Below are 22,420 nucleotides of genomic sequence, written 5' to 3' on the forward strand. Positions count from 1 at the left end.
GAAGGGGTCTGAATACTTTTCTAATGCATCGTATGTACTTGGTCCCCCCCCCCCTCCCCACACGCACACACGTCACTGTACCCCCCTCTCTCTGTCTGTCTCTCTCTCTTAACTTCTACAATAGATAGGTTCAGGTTTAAACCTCTGTCTCTCATCCTTCCGGTCAGGGGTGTGGTCAATTGTGAGTTTCTTGGCCCGCCCCTTCCTGCATAGCAACGCTCGGCTGTCCCCCACGCTAGCAACCACCAACTCCACGCCGTCTCGTAAAACGGCAACTGTCGCCGTGGTCCCCGCAGTCAGGAAGGAAGCTGGGGGCAGAGAGAGAGAGAGAGATGGAGGGAGGGAGGGAGAGACAGAGAGAGAGATGGAGGGAGACACAGAGATAGACAGAGAGAGAGAGAGAGAACAGAGAGAGAGAGAGACAGAGAGAGAGAGAGGACAGAGAGAGAGAGACAGAGGACAGAGAGAGAGAGAGATGGTCTGTAATCATTTTGTTGACTTGGCTTTCGAAGACCTTAGAAAGGCAGGGTAGGATAGATATAGGTCTGTAGCAGTTTGGGTCAAGAGTGTCTCAAGAGTGTCTCCCCCTTTGAAGAGGGGGATGACCGGAGCTGCTATCCAATATTTGGGAATCTCAGACGACACGAAAGAGAGGTTGAACAGTCTAGTGATAGGGGTGGCAACAATTTCGGCAGATAATTCTAGAAAGAAAGGGTCCAGATTGTCTAGCCCGGCTGATTTGTAGTGGTCCAGATTTTGCAGCTCTTTCAGAACATCAGCTGACTGGATTTGGGAGACGGAGAAATGGGGAAGGCTTGGGCGAGTTGCTGTGGGGTGTACAGTGCTGTTGACCAGGGTAGGAGTAGCCAGGTGGAAAGCATGGCCAGCTGTAGAAAAATGCTTATTGAAATTCTCAATTATGGTGGATTTATCAGTGGTGACAGTGTTTCCTATCTTCAGAGCAGTGGGCAGCTGGGAGGAGGTGTTCTTATTCTCCATGGACTTTACAGTGTCCCAGAACTTTTTTGAGTTAGTGTTGCAGGAAGCAAATTTCTGCTTGAAAAAGCTAGCCTCGGCTTTTCTAACTGCCTGTGTATATTGGTTTCTAGCTTTCCTGAAAAGTTGCATATCACGGGGGCTGTTCGATGCTAATGCAGAACGCCATAGGATGTTTTTGTGTTGGTTAAGAGCAGTCAGGTCTGGAGAGAACCAAGGGCTATATCTGTTCCTGGTTGTAAAATATAATGTACATTTCTTGAATGGGGCATGCTTATTTAAGATGGTTAGGAAGGCATTTAAAAACAATAACCTGGCATCCTCTACTGAGGGGATGAGATCAATATCCTTCCAGGATACCCCGACCAGGTCGATTAGAAAGGTGGAGTGTTTTCAGGGAGCGTTTACATCAGTTTCTAAAAAAGCATTTTGTGACATCGGCTAAAAAAATGTAAAAAAGGGCTTTATTGAAATTTGATTTATTGTCCAACTTCATCAGTGGAGGCGTTGTGTGTGTGTGTAAGAGAGTGTGAGTGTCTCTTACCGTTGCCAAAGTAAGAGAGATGTGTGTATAGGGCTTTGTCCACCTCCAGAAAGGCTTGGGTCAGAGCCTTCTCCAGGTCATCCTCCTGCTGTAGGGCCTCTCTACAGACACAACACCGACAGAGGGGGGAGAGGGAGAGAGAGAGAGAGAGAGAGGGGGGAGGGGAGAGAGAGAGAGGGGGGGGAGAGAGAGAGGGGGAGAGAGAGAGAGAGAGAGAGAGAGGGGGAGAGAGAGAGAGAGGGGGGAGAGAGAGAGAGAGGGGGGGGAGGGAGAGAGAGGGGGGAGGGAGAGAGAGAGGGAGAGAGAGAGAGGAGGGGAGAGAGAATAAGAGAGAGAGAGAGATAGACAGAGAATTAGAGAGAGAGAGAGAGACAGAGAATTAGAGAGAGAGAGAGAGAGAGAGAAGAAAGAGAGATCAAAAGAGGGAGGGAGGGAGGGGAGAGAGAGGGGGGGAGAGAGAGAGAGGGGGAGGGAGAGAGAGGGGGGGAGAGAGAGAGGGGGAGAGAGAGAGAGGGAGGGGAGAGAGAGGGGGAGAGAGAGAGAGGGGGAGGGGAGAGAGGGGGAGAGAGAGAGAGGGGAGAGGGGAGAGAGAGAGAAGGGGAGAGAGAGACAGAGAATTAGAGAGAGAGAGAGAGAGAGAGAGACAGAGAATTAGAGAGAGAGGGGGAGAGAGAGAGAGATAGGGGGAGGGGAGAGAGAGAGAGAGGGGGGGGAGAGAGAGAGAGGGGGGAGAGAGAGAGGGGGGAGAGAGAGAGAGGGGGAGGTGGGGAGAGAGAGAGAGGGGGGGAGAGGGGGAGAGAGAGGGGGGTGAGGAGAGAGAGAGAGAGAGAGAGAGAGGGGGAGTGAGAGAATAAGAGAGAGAGAGACAGAGAATTAGAGAGAGAGAGAGAGACAGAGAATTAGAGAGAGAGAGAGAAAGAAAGAAAGATCAAAGGAGGGAGGGAGGGAGGGAGGGAGAATCAGTTATAGAACCCATTGCCCTTTACTTTTTCAGTAGTCTAATAGAGGCCCAGTTATAGCCTGCAGTAGTCTAATAGAGGCCCAGTTATAGCCTGCAGTAGTCTAATAGAGGCCCAGTTATAGCCTGCAGTAGTCTAATAGAGGCCCAGTTATAGCCTGCAGTAGTCTAATAGAGGCCCAGTCTGCAGTAGTCTAATAGAGGCCCAGTTATAGACTGCAGTAGTCTAATAGAGGCCCAGTTATAGCCTGCAGTAGTCTAATAGAGGCCCAGTTATAGCCTGCAGTAGTCTAATAGAGGCCCAGCCTGCAGTAGTTTAATAGAGGCCCAGTTATAGCCTGCAGTAGTCTACGATAGTCAATTATCAAGACAGTCCTGGTTGGAATGAGACACTGCATTTTTCACTACTTTGCTTTGTGAAAAAGGCAAATGAACGATGTCTGATATTATAGTGAGCGATAGGTGTGTGTTGTGTGTGTGCTCCTATTGTCTCTACTAATGTTAATGTGTGTATAACTGTAAATAGTGGGGAGGCTATCCCCCCCGAGAGAAACACAGGGAGGGAGGGAGGGAGGGAGAGGGAGGGAGGGAGGGAGGGAGGGAGGGAGGGAGGGAGGGAGGGAGAGTCAATTTGGCTTGAGGCTCTGCTATAAAAATGTATAGAAAGTGGTGTTGGGGGAAAAACACACAACATTATAAAATCTGTGTACACAAACAACAAGTGTACGGCAACAAAAAACAACACACATTTCTTCCCACAGGGCCGTGGGGTGAGACAGGGATGCAGCTTAAGCCCGCTTCTCTTCAACATATATATCAACGAATTGGCGCTGGCACTAGAACAGTCTGCAGCACCCAGCCTCACTCTACTAGAATCTGAAGTCAAATGTCTACTGATGATCTGGTGCTTCTGTCCCCCAACCAAGGAGGACCTACAGCAGCACCTAGATCTTCTGCACAGACTGTCAGACCTGGGCCCTGACAGTAAATCTCAGTAAGACCAAAATAATGGTGTTACAATAAAGGTCCAGGCGCCAGGACCACAAATACAAATTCCATCTAGACACTGTTGCCCTAGAGCACACAAACACTATACATACCTCGGCCTAAACATCAGTGCCACAGGTAACTTCCACAAAGCTGTGAATGAGCTGAGAGACAAGGCAAGAAGGGCATTCTATGCCATCAAAAATTCAACATACCAATTAGGATCTGGCTAAAAATACTTGAATCAGTTATAGAGCCCATTGCCCTTTATGGTTGTGAGGTCTGGGGTCCGCTCACCAACCAAGAATTCACAAAATGGGACAAACACCAAATTGAGACTCTGCTGCAGAATTCTGCAAAAATATGCTCCGTGTTCAACGTAGAACACCAAATAATGCATGCAGAGCAGAATTAGGCCGATACCCACTAATTATCAAAATCCAGAAAAGAGCCGTTAAATTCTACAACCACCTAAAAGGAAACGATTCCCAAATGTTCCATAACAAAGCCATCACCTACAGAATTCGAAAACAAATCCAATCTTGATAAACTCCCATATCTACTGGGTGAAATACCACCGTTTTCCATCACAGCAGCAAGATGTGTGACCTGTTGCCACAAGAAAAGGCCAACCAGTGAAGAACAAACACCATTGTAAATACAACCCATATTTATGTTGATTTATTTTCCCTTTTGCACTTTAACTATTTTCATATTATTACAACACTGTTTATAGACATAATATGACATTTGAAATGTCTTTATTCTTTTGGAACTTTTGTGAGTGTAATGTTTACTGTTCATTTTTATTGTTTATTTCACATTTGTTTATTATCTATTTCACTTGCTTTGGTAATGTTAACACATGTTTCCCATAGCAATAAAGGCCCTTAACTTGAATTGAATTGAGAGCGGGTACCTAATGTATTTCTCCATGTAGGTGTGACAGTATTCTGAGGCGTGTGGTCCTCCGTGTCCATCGAACACAGCCAAGTACAGGATGCTGTCACTGAGTCGAACCACCTGTAACCTGTCTTCATTCTCCCTCCGATGACCCAGCAGAGACGCAGTGCCCACATGGGACAAACTCACCTGAACGGAGTGGAGAGACAGGGTTAGAGAGGAGAGAGAGACAGAGTGACAGAGAGGGAGAGGAGAGTGTGGGGGAGAGAGAGGGACATATGACATTTTAAAGGTCCTTATTCTTTGGAAACTTTTGTGAGTAATGTTTACTGTTTATTTGTATTGTTTTTTTTCACTTTTGTTAATTATCTATTTAAAAAATCAAATCAAGTTTATTTGTCACATACACATGGTTAGCAGATGTTAATGCGAGTGTAGCGAAATGCTTGTGCTTCTAGTTCCGACAATGCAGTAATAACCAACGAGTAATCTAACCTAACAATTCCACAACTACTACCTTATACACACAAGTGTAAAGGGATAAAGAATATGTACATAAAGATATATGAATGAGTGATGGTACAGAACGGCATAAGCAAGATACAGTAGATGGTATAGAGTACAGTATATACATGTGAGATGAGTAATGTGGGGTATGTAAACATTATATAAAGTGGCATTGTTTAAAGTGGCTAATGATAAGTTGATACATTTTCAATTTATTAAAGTGGCTAGTGATATATTCTACATCAATTCCCGTTATTAAAGTGGCTGGAGTTGAGTCAGTATGTTGGCAGCAGCCACTCAATGTTAGGGGTTTAACAGTCTGATGGCCTTGAGATAGAAGCTTTTTTTCAGTCTCTCGGTCCCTGCTTTGATGCACCTGTACTGACCTCGCCTTCTGGATGATAGCGGGGTGAACAGGCAGTGTGGTTGTCCTTGATGATCTTTATGGCCTTCCTGTGACATTGGGAGGTGTAGGTGTCCTGGAGGGCAGGTAGTTTGCCCCCGGTGATGCGTTGTGCAGACCTCACCACCCTCTGGAGAGCCTTACGGTTGTGGGCGGAGCAGCTGCCGTACCAGGCGGTGATACAGCCCAACAGGATGCTCTCAATTGTGTATCTGTAGAAGTTTGTGAGTGCTTTTGGTAACAAGCCGAATTTCTTCAGCCTCCTGAGGTTGAAGAGGCGATGCTGCGCCTTCTTCACGATGCTGTCTGTGTGAGTGGACCATTTCAGTTTGTCTGTGATGTGTATGCCGAGGAACTTAAAACTTACTACCCTCTCCACTACTGTCCCGTCGATGTGGATAGGGGGGTGTTCCCTCTGCTGTTTCCTGAAGTCCACGATCATCTCCTTTGTTTTGTTGACGTTGAGTGTGAGGTTATTTTCCTGACACCACACTCCGAGCGCCCTCACCTCCTCCCTGTAGGCCGTCTCGTCGTTGTTGGTAATCAAGCCCACCTGTCACACCCTGACCTTAGAGATCCTTTTTATGTCTCTATTTTGGTTTGATCAGGGCGTGAGTTGGGGTGGGCATTCTATGTTTTGTGTTCTATGTTTTCTATTTCTGTGTGTTTGGCCAGTGTGATTCTCAATCAGAGGCAGCTGTCTATTGTTGTCTCTGAATGAGAATCATACTTGGGTAGCCTGTTTTCCACCTGCGTTTGCGGGTAGTTGTTTTCTGGTTTTGTGTCGGCACCAGACAGAACTGTTTTGGTTTCGTTCTTTCTCTTTGTTATTATTTGTTGTTGGTTCTATTAATAAATCATGAACCACGATGCACTTTGGTCCACGTCTTCATGCCACGATGACCCTAACATCTCTTTTGTTGACGTTGACGTTGAGTGTGAGGTTATTTTCCTGACACCACACTCCGAGGGCCCTCACCTCCTCCCTGTAGGCCGTCTCGTCATTGTTGGTAATCAAGCCCACCACTGTAGTGTCGTCTGCAAACTTGACGATTGAGTTGGAGGCGTGCACGGGTGAACAGGGAGTACAGGAGAGGGCTGAGAATGCACCCTTGCGGTGCCCCAGTGTCGAGGATCAGGTGGAGATGTTGTTTCCTACCCTCACTACCTGGGGGGCGGCCCGTCAGGAAGTCCAGGACCCAGTCGCACTGAAGATACAGTAACGGTCTGGCAGAGCAGGGAAACCCAGCCTCTGGTGATGTCTATGGGTTCCAGACTTCAGGCAGTCATTGACCCGAAAAGGTTTTGCAACCAAGTATTCAAATTTACAATTTAATTTATGATTATGTTAGTTTGTCCAATTACTTTTGAGCCCTTAAAATGGGAGGGGGGGGGGAGGCACATGTAAAAAGTGCTGTAATTCCTACACCGTTCTTCCTGATTTGGATGTAAATGACCTCAAATTAAAAATATAAAATATTTATAGACCCGACTGTATATAACACATACCTGTGGGATGGGTTTCCTAGGAGACAGCAGAATGGGCTCCTCTATCCTATTGTCCCAGATCCCAAAGGAGTCCCAGGTGGTCGGTCGACCGCTAGCGTCAGGGACAAACCGAGCAGTACACTTCCACCGGACCTGGGCCGCACTGGGGGAGGCTGGGGGGGACAAGGGGGACCGTGCAGTCAGAAAGGCAGTGTGGCGTCCGAACGGAGACCGACCGCAGCGTACCAGGTTGATGAACATAGTCGAAGACATGATCGCGGTTGGACTGTTTGAGAGTAGAGGTTCGATGGAGGGTCTCTCCCTGGAGAATACAAGATGAAGATCACAGTCAGAGAGAGATGGGGGGGGGAGAGTAGAGGGAGGGTAGAGGGAGGGGAGGGTAGAGGGAGAGAGAGGGAGCGAGGGGAGGGTAGAGGGAGAGAGGGGAGGGTAGAGGGAGATGTGCATGGCAGTGAAACATGGGGCCCACTTTTACAGTCCAAATATACATCATAACTACGGTATGTGGACACCCATTCAAAATAGTGGATTTGCCTATTTCAGCCACACCCGTTGCTGACAGGTGTATAAAATCGAGCACACAGCCATGCAATCTCCATAGACAAACACCGGCAGTAGAATGGCCTTACTGAAGTGGTCAGCGTCATAGGATGAAACCTTTCCAACAAGTCAGTCAAATTTCAACCCTGCTAGAGTGGAAAAATCCCTTTAGTGTTATTTGCTAGCTTGCTGGCGAGCTACAGAGGTTAGATGGCTAGTTAGCTACTGTCTTCAGTTGTGTAATATATCATATATTGCCTATTCCACCGTTTGTAGAATGCATACCGGCATTTGAATATAGCGCAGGAAAGGGGATTCCGGACACACTGTGGACACGGTAGACACATTTAAATGTAGTTGTAGACGCATGACAAGTTTATGATTTCCATGATCAGAAGTCTATGAACAGAACACTGTGACGACCCTGGGTTTATGCGCGCGGATATCGATTCTGCCGTTTGAGCATGCTTTTGCGGCACAGCGGAGAGAGCGCTGGACTTAGGGCTTTAGAAGGTCGAGGGTTCGAGACCTGCTTCCCTGCCTGTTTCATGACACTGGTGTCAGAAGTGGGATCGGACCTTGCATCCACGACAGTGCGTGTGCTTGTCCGGTGAGCGTGTTCCTAGCGCGACGACCCGCTCTTTGAAAGAGGGGTGTAACGACTCTGCTTGAGCGGCACAGCGCGCTGGGCTTCGGGCTAGAAAGTAGTGGATTCGAGACCTGCTCCATGCCTTCATTACAATACTAAAACTCCCTGAACTGTAAAGTCTAGACACAGCCAGTAACAAAACAACTAGCCTATGTGTGAAAATGTAAAACAAGTGTCATGTACGGCACAAATAGCACGAGAGATGCCATGAGAACAATAACAAGGGATGCGTGGGTTATTCTATTTTCATTTAAAAAATACCACTAGAGAATACTCTGGCATCTAGTGTTATTTGTTGTGTTTTATATATGCAGGGATGTATTTAGTTGTATGTGGTCAACTACTCAAAGAAAAACACAACTATCATCAGAAACTGTAGAATAGAAGAAACCGACTGGATAGTTATTTCTACCTCATAATAAATAATCGGAATAGTACTGTCAGAAACAGGGGAAAAAACGGACATTTCAACTCACTTTTGCAGTTCTTAATGGCTGAATGGGCCTTCCCGACGTGCAGGTGAAAACTGTTCCCAGCTCTGAATTGGTCTTGAGGGGCTTTGCTCCATGCATTTTAAACGGTGCCCTGACGCACCAATCATCATTCAAACAACACACGGCCAATAGGGTACAGGGGTGTGTGTGGTTTTGGCCGTGTGCCAGGTCTATTTGCGCCATGTAGTATCTCTCACTCTTGCCCTCCCCCCTCCCAACCCCCCTCTCTCTCTCTGTCTCTCTCTCTGTCTCTCTCTGTCTCTCTCTCTGTCTCTCTCCCTCTCTCTCTCGCTCAGTCTCTCTCTCTCTGTCTCTCTCTCTGTCTCTCTCTCATCTCTCTCTCTGTCTCTCCCTCATCTCTCTGTCTCTCTCTCTCTCTCTCTGTCTCTCTCTCTCATCTCTCTCTCTCTCTCTCTGTCTCTTCTCTCTCTCTCTCTTCTGTCTCTCTCTCTTCTGTCTCTCTCTCTTCTGTCTCTCTCTCTTCTGTCTCTCTCTCTTCTCTCTCTCTCTTATGTGTTTACATTGCCAAAACAAGTGAAATAGATAATAATCAAACGTGAAATAAACAATTAAATTAAGAGTAAACATTACGGAACGGAATGGAACGGAACGGAATGGAATAGAATGGAACGGAATCAAACACATAAAACCTCACAGAAGTTCCAAAAGAGTAAAGACATTTCAAATGTCATGTTATATATATAGAGAGAGAGAGTTGTAATGATGTGCAAATAGTTAACGTACAAAAGGGAGCATAAATACTGTAAACATAAATATGGGTTTTATTTACAATGGTGTTTGTTCTTCACTGGTTGCCCTTTTCTTGTGGCAACACGTCACACATCTTGCTGCTGTGATGGTACACTGTGGTATTTCACCCAGTAGATATGGGAGTTTATCAAAATCTGGTTTGTTTTCTAATTCTTTGTGGATCTGTGTAATCTGAGGGAAATATGTCTCTCTAATATGGTCATGCATTTGGCAGGAGGTTAGGAAGTGCAGCTCAGTTTCCACATTTTGTGGGCAGTGAGCACATAGCCTGTCTTCTCTTGAGAGCCAGGTCTGCCTACGGCAGCCTTTCTCAATAGCAAGGCTATGCTCACTGAGTCTGTACATAGTCAAAACATTCCTTAAGTTTGGGTCAGTCATAGTGGTCAGGTATTCTGCTACTGTGTACTCTCTGTTTAAGGCCAAATAGTATTCTAGTTTGCTCTGATATTTTTGTACATTTTTCTTTTTTTTTGTAATTATCTTTTTGTTTTCTCATGATTTGATTGGGTCTAATTGTGTTGCTGTCCTGGGGCTCTGTGGGGTCTGTTTGTGAACAGAGCCCCAGGACCAGCTTGCTTAGGGGACTCTTCTCCAGGTTCATCTCTCTGTAGGTGATGGCTTTGTTATGGAAGGTTTGGGAATCGCTTCCTTTTAGGTGGTTGTAGAATATAACGTCTCTTTTCTGGATTTTTGATAATTAGCGGGTATCGGCCTAATTCTGCTCTGCATGCATTATTTGGTGTTCTACGTTGTACACGGAGGATATTTTTGCAGAATTCTGCGTGCAGAGTCTCAATTTGGTGTTTGTCCCATTTGGTGAATTCTTGGTTGGTGAGCGGACCCCAGACCTCACAACCATAAAGGGCAATGGGCTCTATAACTGATTCAAGTATTTTTAGCCAGATCCTAATTGGTATGTTGAATTTTATGTTTGTTTTGATATCATAGAAGGCCCTTCTTGCCTTGTCTCTCAGCTCATTCACAGCTTTGTGGAAGTTACCTGTGGCGCTGATGTTTAGGCCAAGGTATGTATAGTTTTTTGTGTGCTCCAGGACAACGTTGTCTAGATGGAATTTGTATTTGTGGTCATGACGACTTGAACGCTCTCTCTCTCTCAATTCAATTTAAGGGCTTTATTGGCATGGGAAACATATGTTATCATTGCCAAAGCAAATGAAATAGTTAATAAATAGATAAGCAATTGAAATACTCTTTTTCCTCTCTAACCCCGTCTTTCCGTTCCCTTCAGGTGAGTTTGTTGCCAGTGGTGTTTCCATCATCAAGTACGTGATGTGGTTCGAACATTGGGCCAGTAACCGTGAGGTTGGATCGAATCCCCGAGCTGACAAGGTCCCAAAAATCTGTTGTTCTACCCTGAACAAGGCAGTTAACCCACTGTTCCCCTGAACAAGGCAGTTAACCCACTGTTCCCCTGAACAAGGCAGTTAACCCACTGTTCCCCTGAACAAGGCAGTTAACCCACTGTTCCCCTGAACAAGGCAGTTAACCCACTGTTCCCCTGAACAAGGCAGTTAACCCACTGTTCCCCTGAACAAGGCAGTTAACCCACTGTTCCCCTGAACAAGGCAGTTAACCCACTGTTCCCCTGAACAAGGCGGTTAACCCACTGTTCCCCTGAACAAGGCGGTTAACCCACTGTTCCCCTGAACAAGGCAGTTAACCCCACTGTTCCCCTGAACAAGGCGGTTAACCCACTGTTCCCCTGAACAAGGCGGTTAACCCACTGTTCCCCTGAACAAGGCAGTTAACCCACTGTTCCCCTGAACAAGGCAGTTAACCCCACTGTTCCCCTGAACAAGGCAGGTAACCCACTGTTCCCCTGAACAAGGCAGGTAACCCACTGTTCCCCTGAACAAGGCAGGTAACCCACTGTTCCCCTGAACAAGGCAGTTAACCCACTGTTCCCCTGAACAAGGCAGTTAACCCACTGTTCCCCTGAACAAGGCAGTTAACCCACTGTTCCCCTGAACAAGGCAGGTAACCCACTGTTCCCCTGAACAAGGCAGGTAACCCACTGTTCCCTGAACAAGGCAGTTAACCCACTGTTCCCCTGAACAAGGCAGTTAACCCACTGTTCCCCTGAACAAGGCAGTTAACCCACTGTTCCCCTGAACAAGGCAGTTAACCCACTGTTCCCCTGAACAAGGCAGTTAACCCACTGTTCCCCTGAACAAGGCGGTTAACCCACTGTTCCCCTGAACAAGGCAGTTAACCCACTGTTCCCCTGAACAAGGCAGTTAACCCACTGTTCCCCTGAACAAGACAGTTAACCCACTGTTCCCCTGAACAAGGCGGTTAACCCACTGTTCCCCTGAACAAGGCAGTTAACCCACTGTTCCCCTGAACAAGGCAGTTAACCCACTGTTCCCCTGAACAAGGCGGTTAACCCACTGTTCCCCTGAACAAGGCAGTTAACCCACTGTTCACCCGGCGCCGAAGTCTTGGAGGTTGATTAATGCAGCCCCCCGCACCTCTCTGATTCGGAGGGGTTGGGTTAAATGTGGGAAAAACATTTCAGTTGAAGGCATTCAGTTGTACAACTGACTAGTTATCCCCCCTTTACCTTTCCCTATGTTTTCTTATAGAGTCAATGTAATGGAACAGAATGGAACGGAATGGAACAGAATGGAATGTAATGGAACGGAATGGAATGGAACGGAATGGAACGGAATGGAACGGAATGGAACGGAATGGAACGGAACGGAATGGAACGGAACGGAACGGAACGGAACGGAACGGAACGGAACGGAACGGAACGGTATCAAACATAAAACCTATGGAAACGTGTGTGACTCTGTTCCATTAATTCCATTCCAGCCATTACAATGAGCCCGTCCTCCTACGGCTCCTCCCACCAGCCTCCTCTGGTGTGTTAACCCTTTAACTGTAGCACTGTCTGTCTCTGTGAGAATTAAAATGAGAACAGTATCACTCCCCCCCCCCCCTTTGTACACTGCTGCTACTCGCTGTCTGTTTGTTACCTATGCATAGACACTTCGCCCCCACCTACACACTGACTTGGTACAGGTGCCCCCTGTATATTTGATATCTGTCTCTGTCCACTAGAGGGAGACACATCCTCTTATCAGTAGAGCTGTTCACACACCAGCATGTCCATGGAATGAAGGTATGAGATGATTCCTCTGGCTATACTGATTCCTCATAGACTGATTCCTCTGGCTATACTGATTCCTCATAGACTGATTCCTCTGGCTATACTGATTCCTCATAGACTGATTCCTCTGGCTATACTGATTCCTCATAGACTGATTCCTCTGGCTATACTGATTCCTCATAGACTGATTCCTCTGACTATACTGATTCCTCATAGACTGATTCCTCTGGCTATACTGATTCCTCATAGACTGATTCCTCTGACTATACTGATTCCTCATAGACTGATTCCTCTGACTATACTGATTCCTCATAGACTGATTCCTCTGGCTATACTGATTCCTCTGGCTATACTGATTCCTCATAGACTGATTCCTCTGGCTATACTGATTCCTCATAGACTGATTCCTCTGGCTATAGTGTGTGATCAGGGAACACCATCAACCCGTTCTCCAGCTGGTTTGTGTCTCCCTTTAAATAAAATATCCCTGCGAACATGCACCGTTACTTGAATACAGTGTGAATAATTCAAACAGCCTCTGTGAATCAAACAGGCCTCTGTGAGAGAGAGAGAGAGAGAGAGAGAGAATATTTCCATATATCTTTCTAAATAGAAGTAGGGCACGTATTCCACACGGAATGAAACAATGAACAAACACAGGGTTTTCTTCCAATTTTGAAAGACTTTAGTTTTTCCAGATAAATTCAAATCATGTGTAGTGAATAGAGTACATAAATAGAACAATAGATATTCTCTCAAAGTCCTAAAAGAAACAGGAGGTGAGGTGAGCCCCCCTCCTCTATCAGTATGGCAGTGTTAATACACAGGGCCCAATCCCCAAATGGACCCCTAAACTCTACGTCCCATTCACTTATGGAGATCTGAGTGGATTTGACAGGTGTACGCAATATGGTAATAGCTCCCACCTTGCCCTCTGATAGGCTAGGTAGGACGTTTGCCCCTTTTATTGCTAACACCAATCAAATCCTCTCAGAGCTAACTCTGTTAGCAATTACATCAAGAGTCTAACGTATGACCCAGTACTAGACACTGTGTCCTGTGGGAGATACAAGAGACACGCCTTTTCATTCCACTGATCACATCATGACACCCAGTACAACTTCCTAACCTCCACCCACCTCCCTCGCAAGGCCTCTAAGTGCAGAATAAAAGCTCTCTGTGTGTGTGTGTGTGTGTGTGTGTCAGCGTGGGGATTCTAACAGAGGAAGTGGATGAAATATTAACCAACAGTAAAAGCAGAAAGCTTCTGAAATGCTGAGGCAATCTGTCCTGTTGTATTACAGCTGGCTGGAAATTGGCCATCGAAATGACACGCACTTTCCCATTGCCCACATGTTCCAGATATCCTGGTTAGAGGACTCACAGGGTTGCTGTTTATTACAAGCAGGATTTCTGGACACCTGGGGACATCTTGGGGAAAGTTAATGGAATAGTAGAGCTACTACGAGTTAGCTAAAACGGAGTGCTACAATATACTGTATCATATTAATAAAGTTACTTCGAAGTCCTGGAATGTGATCATATACTGTATCATATTAATAAAGTTATTTCGAAGTCCTGGAATGTGATCATATACTGTATCATATTAATAAAGTTATTTCGAAGTCCTGGAATGTGATCATATACTGTATCATATTAATAAAGTTACTTTGAAGTCCTGGAATGTGATCATATACTGTAAAATATTAATAAAGTTATTTCGAAGTCCTGGAATGTGATCATATACTGTAAAATATTAATAAAGTTATTTTGAAGTCCTGGAATGTGATCATATACTGTAAAATATTAATAAAGTTACTTTGAAGTCCTGGAATGTGATCATATACTGTATCATATTAATAAAGTTATTTCGAAGTCCTGGAATGTGATCATATACTGTATCATATTAATAAAGTTATTTCGAAGTCCTGGAATGTGATCATATACTGTATCATATTAATAAAGTTATTTCGAAGTCCTGGAATGTGATCATATACTGTATCATATTAATAAAGTTACTTTGAAGTCCTGGAATGTGATCATATACTGTATCATATTAATAAAGTTATTTCGAAGTCCTGGAATGTGATCATATACTGTAAAATATGAATAAAGTTATTTTGAAGTCCTGGAATGTGATCATATACTGTATCATATTAATAAAGTTACTTTGAAGTCCTGGAATGTGATCATATACTGTAAAATATGAATAAAGTTATTTTGAAGTCCTGGAATGTGATCATATACTGTAAAATATGAATAAAGTTATTTTGAAGTCCTGGAATGTGATCATATATAAGATATATAAGATAAATAAAAGTTATTTCTTGCCACAGTGTTTGTTGTTGTTGTTGTATTTTACCCCCCCCCCCCCCCAATTTCGTGATATCCAATTGCAATCTTGTCTCATCGCTGCAAATCCCCAACGGGCTCGGGAGAGGCGATGGTCGAGCGTTCTCCGAAACGTGACTCACTAAACCGCACTCCTTAAACACCCTCCCCGCTTAACCCGGGGAGCCAGACGCACCAACATGTCGGAGGACACACCGTTCAACTGGCGATCAAAGTCAGCCTGCAGGCACCCGGCCCGAGGAGTCGCGAGAGCGCGATGAGCCAAGTAGAGCCCCCACCAGCCAAACCCTCCTCTAACCCAGACGACACTGGGCCAATTGTGCGCCGCTCTATGGGACTCCAGGTCACGGCTGGTTGTGACACAGCCTGGGATCGAACCCGGGTCTGTGGTGGCGCTTCAAGCACGCGTGAAGCCCTATACTACAGGGTTCTTCCTCCATTCCTATACAGTACTAATACAGTGTATTCCATTGTGTCACAGTAAAATGTACAATTAATGTATTTCTGTTAGTGTTAGTCTAAACTATTATACAAAATACCACCTATGATCTCCTCAGTGAAAACAGCTGATGTGAATATATATTGAGTCTCTCCTCAGTGAAAACAGCTGATGTGAATATATATTGAGTCTCTCCTCAGTGAAAACAGCTGATATGAATATATATTGAGTCTCTTCTCAGTGAAAACAGCTGATGTGAATATATATTGAGTCTCTCCTCAGTGAAAACAGCTGATGTGAATATATATTGAGTCTCTCCTCAGTGAAAACAGCTGATATGAATATATATTGAGTCTCTTCTCAGTGAAAACAGCTGATGTGAATATATATTGAGTCTCTCCTCAGTGAAAACAGCTGATGTGAATATATATTGAGTCTCTCCTCAGTGAAAACAGCTGATGTGAATATATATTGAGTCTCTCCTCAGTGAAAACAGCTGATGTCGATAAACAGCGTATTGTAGCTACTCTCAGACATACTTGAGAATCATATAACCGTATGGCCTTTTTTCCCGTTTTAGCTACAAACTCATCTTCTTCGTTCAATGATACAGTGATACAGTATAGGTCATGGTCCGTGTCCCAAAATGCCCCCCCCCCACCCCCCTTATTCCCTGTATGGGCTCTGGTCAAAAGTAGCACACTATAGGGTGTAACAGAGTGCCTTCTGGGACATAACCTTGCTGTTCGTGTGGCTACTGTCTTGGCTAACAGCAGATAGGTGTTATCACAACAAAGCGTGACAGTTGTCCATAGTTTGGGGGGGGGTTGTGTCCTTGTGCTACCAACAGTTGACGGATTGAACATCTCTGAGAACGACTCCAAGATACAACTGTAGAAAATGTATCCTCGTTCTTCTTCTTCTTCTTCTTCTCCTCGTAATCAGATTCCAGGAACAGGTTTGCTGTTCCAGGATGTTCTAGATTAGAACCAGTGGGAGGCTGCCGAGGGGGAGGAGCATCATAATAATGGAGGCTGCCGAGGGGGAGGAGCATCATAATAATGGAGGCTGGGAAAGAGTCAATGGAATGATAGCAAACAACATGGAAACCATGGAAACCAGGTGTTTGGTGTATTTTATACCATTCCACTAACTCCGCTCCAGTCGTAACCACGAGCCCGTTCCCCCAATTAGAGGGCCACCAACCTCCTGTGACTATAATGTTGTTCTAGAATATCCATCCGTGAACATTCTGGAATGCCCACGAACATTCCTGAAAATTCTCTCACTTCCTGGCGGGTGATGTTCTAGAACGGATCTACAATCTAGATTTAGAACGTTCTAGAATGTTTCGTCTGTAAACATTCCAAACATTCCGAGGTCCTATCACATCCCGGCGGGCGATGCGGGAGGTTTCCTGCAGCATCCCGGTCGGCATATTGACCGGAAAACACTCCTCTTCTTCTTCTTCTCCTTCCACTTCTTCGCTCCCGGAGAGGGAACCTCCAGGGAGACAGACTTCCGTAGTGTTCCGATGCGTTTCTCGTGCTCTCGGATCTTACACTGCAGGTGTGACTGGATGGCGAACCCCAGACTCTCTAGATCCACCGACGCCCCGTACACCTCCCAGGTCATCCCTTGTTCGTCCCAAACCACGTTCTGCACCGGCCCAGAGTCCTTCCTCTCCTGTTCGGGGTCACCAGCTCGTTCTGGATTCTCCGCAGTCAGTTTGGTGGTACTCTTCCCTGGGTCTGGCTGGAACAGGTCTGATCCAGTCTGGTTCCATTCCAACCCCGGTTTCTGTTTGTCTCTGCCCGAGCCTGGTTTGCGTCTGTGGGTCCTGTAAGAGGAGGAGTGGGAAGGAGAGGAGTGGGTTCTGTGTTTGTGGCTAGTCTTGGTACCTGAATTGTCTGTCTGTCTGGTTTTAGCTTTGCTGTGGGTCTCAGATGGTTTCTGCTGCTTGTCGTTGGTGACACTGGTCGGCAGCTCCTCATTGGTGGTCGGCAGCTTATCTTTACTGCTCGGGTGCTCTGATTGGCTGCAGAGCTCGATATCTATCTGACAGATGTGTTGGAATGGGGCTAGGCCAATAGGAATGCAGCACAGGGGCGGGGCTACTGCATTCAGTCCCGCCTCCTGGTTCTGCGGTGTGACCAACCTTGACTGACAGCTCTGTAAACCAATCAAAGGCCCCAGTTCTCCATTTAACCCCTGACCTCTGACCTGCTGGTCCATGCAGAGGTCACAGACAAGGATACTCCCCCTCTGAACCCCAGCTGTCAGCCCATTGGAATGTGAGTCTGTGTCTCTCTGTCCATCACTAGCAACCCCTTCCTGTTTCCCTACGTTGCCACGGTGAGTGCGTAGTGACAGGGTGAGCAGGCGGGGGCTGGTAGTGGCGGAGCGGTCACACACCTCCACTACAGCCTGAACCCCCACCTCCCTCCGGGCCTCACCCCAGGAACGCCTCACCTCGCTGGGGTTAGTCATGGTGCCGGCCTCTTTACGCACTCTGGAGCTCCAGGTCCCTGGAGGCTGGTGTTTATCCTTCTCCTCCTTTCTTCCCATTTCTTTCTTCCCCTTCTCCGTTGCCCTTGACGACGCTTCATTGTTGTTGCCGCCGGTGACGGCGATGACATTTCCATCTCCCACGTGACTCGGGTCTCCCAGCGGGACTCCAGGTGGCTTGGTCTCCCACAGCAACCGGCCTGCGCAATCGTCATCCCGGCGATACTCTGGGGGATGGATGTCCCTCTCCAGGGCCTCGCACGTTGCCGCCGTGTCACTCTGCTGCATGGCCTTCTGGGATAGCGTAGGTCCTGCGGACATTCCCCCTCCTGACAGACAGGTGACTCTCTGTGATGTCATCGTCCCCGTCGACGACCCCTCTGAGACTTTGGCGGCCATTTTGGATTCCAGTTGGCGAGCTGCGTTTTCTAGAGTCGTCTCTGTGTTGTCCGTTGCCGTGGCAAAGGGGTCAGGGGTCAGGAATGGAGAATTATGGGGTGTGTTGCCCTTGACCCCTAGTGATCCCATCGACAGGTCAGAGTCCGAAGCTCGTCCCCCTGTGATGATGTCAGAGGTGGTTGATGTGAGCATCACGTCAACGGTGGTTCTACATTTGGGGCTTGAGGTGGCCAGAGGGGCGGGTGGTGGAGCAGGACCTTTAGAACTATAACCCTTCTGATTATCCTTAGAACCCTGCATGGTTCTGGAAGCCGAGGGCTTGGAGCTCACCGCAGACAAGTGATGGGTTCTGGAGTGTTCTACTTTGGAGCTGGCATCCCAGGTGTGTTCTGTTCGGTGTGTGTGTGTTTTAGGGCTCGTGGTGTGTTTGATGTTGGGAGACCTCAGCCTTCGGTCGCTGCTAGTAGTGGTCGTGTGTATGGTGTGTGTGGTGTGTGAGGAGTGTGTGTGCGTGTGTGTGTCCGTCTTCAGGGGGAGAGCCATAGGGATCCTGCTTTTCTTAGCTTCCTCTCTCTCAGGCGTTGTTAGTGGTTTTAATACCCCTCCTCCTCTCCCTCCTCCGCTCACATCTATACTCCCTCCTTTACTCTGCGATGATCCCTCCTTTCCCGTGCAATCAGCCCTCAGACAGGAAGGGGAGGTGCCACTACCAAGTCCTCCATTCAACTTCCTGGTATCCGCGGCGACATGGGGGAGGCCTCACCTGGCGACAGTTGGAGATTGAGTTTAGGCTCCACCCCCCGGTTGGTGTTGGGTTCTGTGTTGCCGAGGACGTCAACAAGCATAGCCACACCTCCTGCGCGGGGCGACTCCATCTGTGCGACCACCGTCCTCCGCTTGGAATCCGGGGGCGTTTCCATGGCAATGCGGTTGTCTTCTAGAACCCCTCAGGTACAGTTAGAAGTGAATTGATTGGTTGTTGGAGTCAATGGTTGAGCTTCACATTGATAGCCTGGTGGAGAATGACCAAATGTATATTATAGTCATTAGGCTTACTTGAATTGCAGTACAATAAATGTGTTATTGGAAAATAGATATGATTTCTCTCAACACACATTTTGAATATTTGCTTGGAAAAAAACATAGCAGTGTCAGGATTCTACATTTGTTGTCACTGATGATACTCTGAAGTACAGATGTGACGAAACTAAATATCCCCCCACCTTCTTATCTCCTGTCCTCTCACCTCCCTTCATCTCCTCTCCTTTCCCTTCCCTTCCCTCTCCTGTCCTCTCCTCTCCCCTCATCTCCTCCCCTCCCTTCTTCTCCTTTCTTCTCCTCCCCTCATCTCCTCCCCTCCCTTCTTCTCCTTTCTTCTCCTCCCCTCATCTCCTCACCTCCCCCATCTCCTCCCCTCCCTTCCTCTCCCCTCACCTCTCCTTTCCCTTCTCCTCCCTTCCTCTCCCCTCATCTCCTCCCCTCCCCTCCTCTCCCCTCACCTCTCCTTTCCCTTCTCCTCCCTTCCTCTCCCCTCACCTCCCCTCATCTCCTCCCCTCCCTTCTTCTCCTGTCCTCTCCCCTAATCTCCTCCCGTCCCTTCTTCTCCTCTCCCCTTCTCACTTCTCTCCCCTGCCCTGCCCTCATCTCCTCTCCTTTCCCCTCACCTCCCCTCATCTCCTTTCCCATCTTCTCCTATCCCCTCCCCTCCCTTCCTCTCCTGTCCTCTCCCCTCACCTCCTCTCCTTTCCCCTCCCATCTTCTCCTATCCCCTCCAGCCCTCTACTCTCCTCTCCTCTCCTCTCCCCTCATCTCATCTCCTCTCCCCTTCTCACTTCTCTCCCCTGCCCTGCCCTGCCCTCATCTCCTCTCCTTTCCCCTCACCTACCCTCATCTCCTTTCCCCTCTTCTCCTTTCCCCTCCCCTCCCTTTCTCTCCTGTCCTCTCCACTCACCTCCTCTCCTTTCCCCTCCCATCTTCTCCTATCCCCTCCAGCCCTCTCCTCTCCCCTCATCTCCTTTCATCTCCTATCCCCTCCCCTCCTCTCATGTCCTCTCCCCTTCTCTCCTGTCATCTCCCCTAACCTCCCCTCCTGTTCTCTCCTCTCCTCATCTCCTTTCATCTCCTCTCCTTTCCCCTCCCCTCCCCTCCTCTCATGTCCTCTCCCCTTCTCTTCTGTCATCTCCCCTAACCTCCCCTCCTGTTCTCTCCTCTCCTCTCCTCTACCCTCCTCTCCTTTCATCTCCTCTCCTTTCCCCTCCCCTCCCCTCCCCTCCTCTCATGTCCTCTCCTATCACCCCCCTCCTGTTCTTTCCTCTCCCCTACTCTCCTGGGTTATCTTCCTGCAAATCTAAAACTTATCAGGACCATCATTGACACCAGCCCTTATATTCACCTCATCTATAGCCTATAGGTTAATATATAAACATCCCTGAAACCTAATGTGAGTTAAATAAAACATATGAATCTAAATTAACGTTTATACCGGAAACGACAGCTTTACACACAACCAACGGGTAAATAAACTAGCCCACGCCTCATACACACGTACCTTTCGCTCGTATTCCACTACCTGAAGTTACTGTCGACCTTGCGAAGGAATCCATAACGTTATCAGCCTATAGGGAGGCACAGAACGTCTTAGAAAGATCGCGTTTTCTTTCAGTTATTTAGCAGAAAATCCACGGTTATTTTGAATCGTTTTTTTTGTTTTGTTTTTGTCAAAGCGATGACGATACACTTGCAATGCGCGTCCTTCTTGGTGCGTCGTTCATTTGTCAGTGAACGCGACTCGCTACCCTTTGCATACAGTAGGTGAATGAATGAAACGATGCATTCATTAGGGGCGGAGACAGAGATGGAGATGGGAGATCCTAGAGTCTGAAGGGAGGCGAGAGAGTGAGAGAGAGAGAGACAGAGAGAGAGAGCGCGCGGCGGGGTGCCACCACGCCTTCAAGGATGGATACACGAAAACATCACGGGGCAGAGAGAGCAGAGGAAAATAGAAGACGGGCAAAATAGAAGAGAATCCGAGCTAACTAGGTCGCGAGTCTCAAGTTATCATACACTTTTTCTATAAGCTATTTAACCCCCTAATAGGAGGGTTTCGTAAAGCCTACACAAGAAGTGTGTTGATCATTTTCAGGGGGTCTTGGTGCTACACAGTGGCGATTTTAGCATGTAAATCTTGTTGGGGCAAGCTCCCCAAAATGTTGTAAATGCATGACAGCAAAGCTGCTAAACAACACTAAACAATACATTAATTGCACTATATAACGGTGACAAATGGTGCCCAAAAACTGTTAGGGTCTACATAACGCTGTCCCAACAGCAGAGCTTTCTTTCCAGCACCATGGAGTGAATCCTTACTGCTACACCTGGCTATTAGTGAAGCCTTGTCTGGCAGCGAAACAGTTCATTCAGCCTCATTTACTGCCTTAAAAAAAAACATGGCTGACTTGTGGTTTCTACTGACAGTTGAGATGTACAAAACAATGGCATAAGGGGAAGATAAGTGGATAAAAGGCAAATCCATAATTTCTATTAAGACATGGACTTTGTCAATATAACTATTTGTTCAGCACTTTGAATGGCAGCTACAGAATTCTCCCTGTACACCAAGTCAGGACCTTATGATAAATAAAGGGGGGGGGGGGGGGGCATATAAGCAGACATGAAAGCTTTAACAATATTCAATGATACAATTTCTCTTAAACAGGCTATAGGCTATATGTACACCACCAAGTTAGAACAGTGGGCAAAGTAATGAAAGGGACCAAGTTATTAGGACGAAGCACATGTGGTCCTAACAGCTTACTGCACAACATACACTTAGTATTACTCTCTTATCTACAGTATACATATCTCCCTGGCATTACATTATTCATGCAGCAGCATACAAGACATTTTTGGACTCACCTTCTTGTGCTGTTCTCACAGCGATCCTTGTGGGCAAATTTTGGCATTAAAGTCTGGCCTTCTCTGCACTTATGGTGCTTCCAAGAGAGCTGGGCCCTGTGGGGGGAAAAACAAGGTTGATTCATGACGTCGGTGATCTTCAGATCGGAGCTCTAGAAAGAGGCCAGAGTTCCTGACTTGGAATTCAGAGTTGGACCGTATTATCCCATTCGGAGCACGTTTTTTTTCAAAGTTCTCAGTTGTTTTGAAGTCACTGAAGCCTGAGATTTCCCAGTTCCCAGTTGTCTTGAACTCACTGAAGCCTGAGATTTCCCAGTTCCCAGTTGTCTTGAACTCACTGAAGCCTGAGATTTCCCAGTTCTGAGTTGTCTTGAACTCACTGAAGCCTGAGATTTCCCAGTTCTGAGTTT

At 47.0% G+C, this 22,420-nt stretch overlaps 2 protein-coding genes across 2 annotated transcripts in view; both read right to left on the minus strand.

Annotated features, from left to right (window-relative positions):
- Nucleotides 1-8,541, minus strand: part of ppm1ka (protein phosphatase, Mg2+/Mn2+ dependent 1Ka) — a 19,893-nt gene extending 11,352 nt beyond the window's left edge. The window contains exons 1-5 of the mRNA XM_064930711.1: nucleotides 8,473-8,541; nucleotides 6,808-7,108; nucleotides 4,405-4,577; nucleotides 1,541-1,641; nucleotides 143-308 (exon numbers count right to left, since the gene is read on the minus strand). Of these exons, the coding sequence (XP_064786783.1) occupies nucleotides 143-308; nucleotides 1,541-1,641; nucleotides 4,405-4,577; nucleotides 6,808-7,059 (692 nt within the window). The 5' untranslated portion in view covers nucleotides 7,060-7,108; nucleotides 8,473-8,541. The remainder of the gene's footprint in view (nucleotides 1-142; nucleotides 309-1,540; nucleotides 1,642-4,404; nucleotides 4,578-6,807; nucleotides 7,109-8,472) is intronic.
- Nucleotides 8,542-15,853: 7,312 nt separating this feature from the next.
- On the minus strand, nucleotides 15,854-18,638 carry LOC135511231 (uncharacterized). Its single transcript, XM_064932859.1, has one exon. It carries the CDS (start codon nucleotides 18,636-18,638, stop codon nucleotides 16,575-16,577), a length of 2,064 nt encoding a protein of 687 aa, XP_064788931.1. The 3' UTR covers nucleotides 15,854-16,574.
- Nucleotides 18,639-22,420: the final 3,782 nt, after the last annotated feature.

The sequence above is a fragment of the Oncorhynchus masou genome, chromosome 23, assembly GCF_036934945.1.
Source record: "Oncorhynchus masou masou isolate Uvic2021 chromosome 23, UVic_Omas_1.1, whole genome shotgun sequence".
NCBI classification, from domain to species: domain Eukaryota; kingdom Metazoa; phylum Chordata; class Actinopteri; order Salmoniformes; family Salmonidae; genus Oncorhynchus; species Oncorhynchus masou.

Bases quoted from the DNA above. Each gene is read 5' to 3' on its own strand.
- LOC135511231 (XM_064932859.1), bottom strand. From the start codon at position 18,638: ATGGCTCTCCCCCTGAAGACGGACACACACACGCACACACACTCCTCA.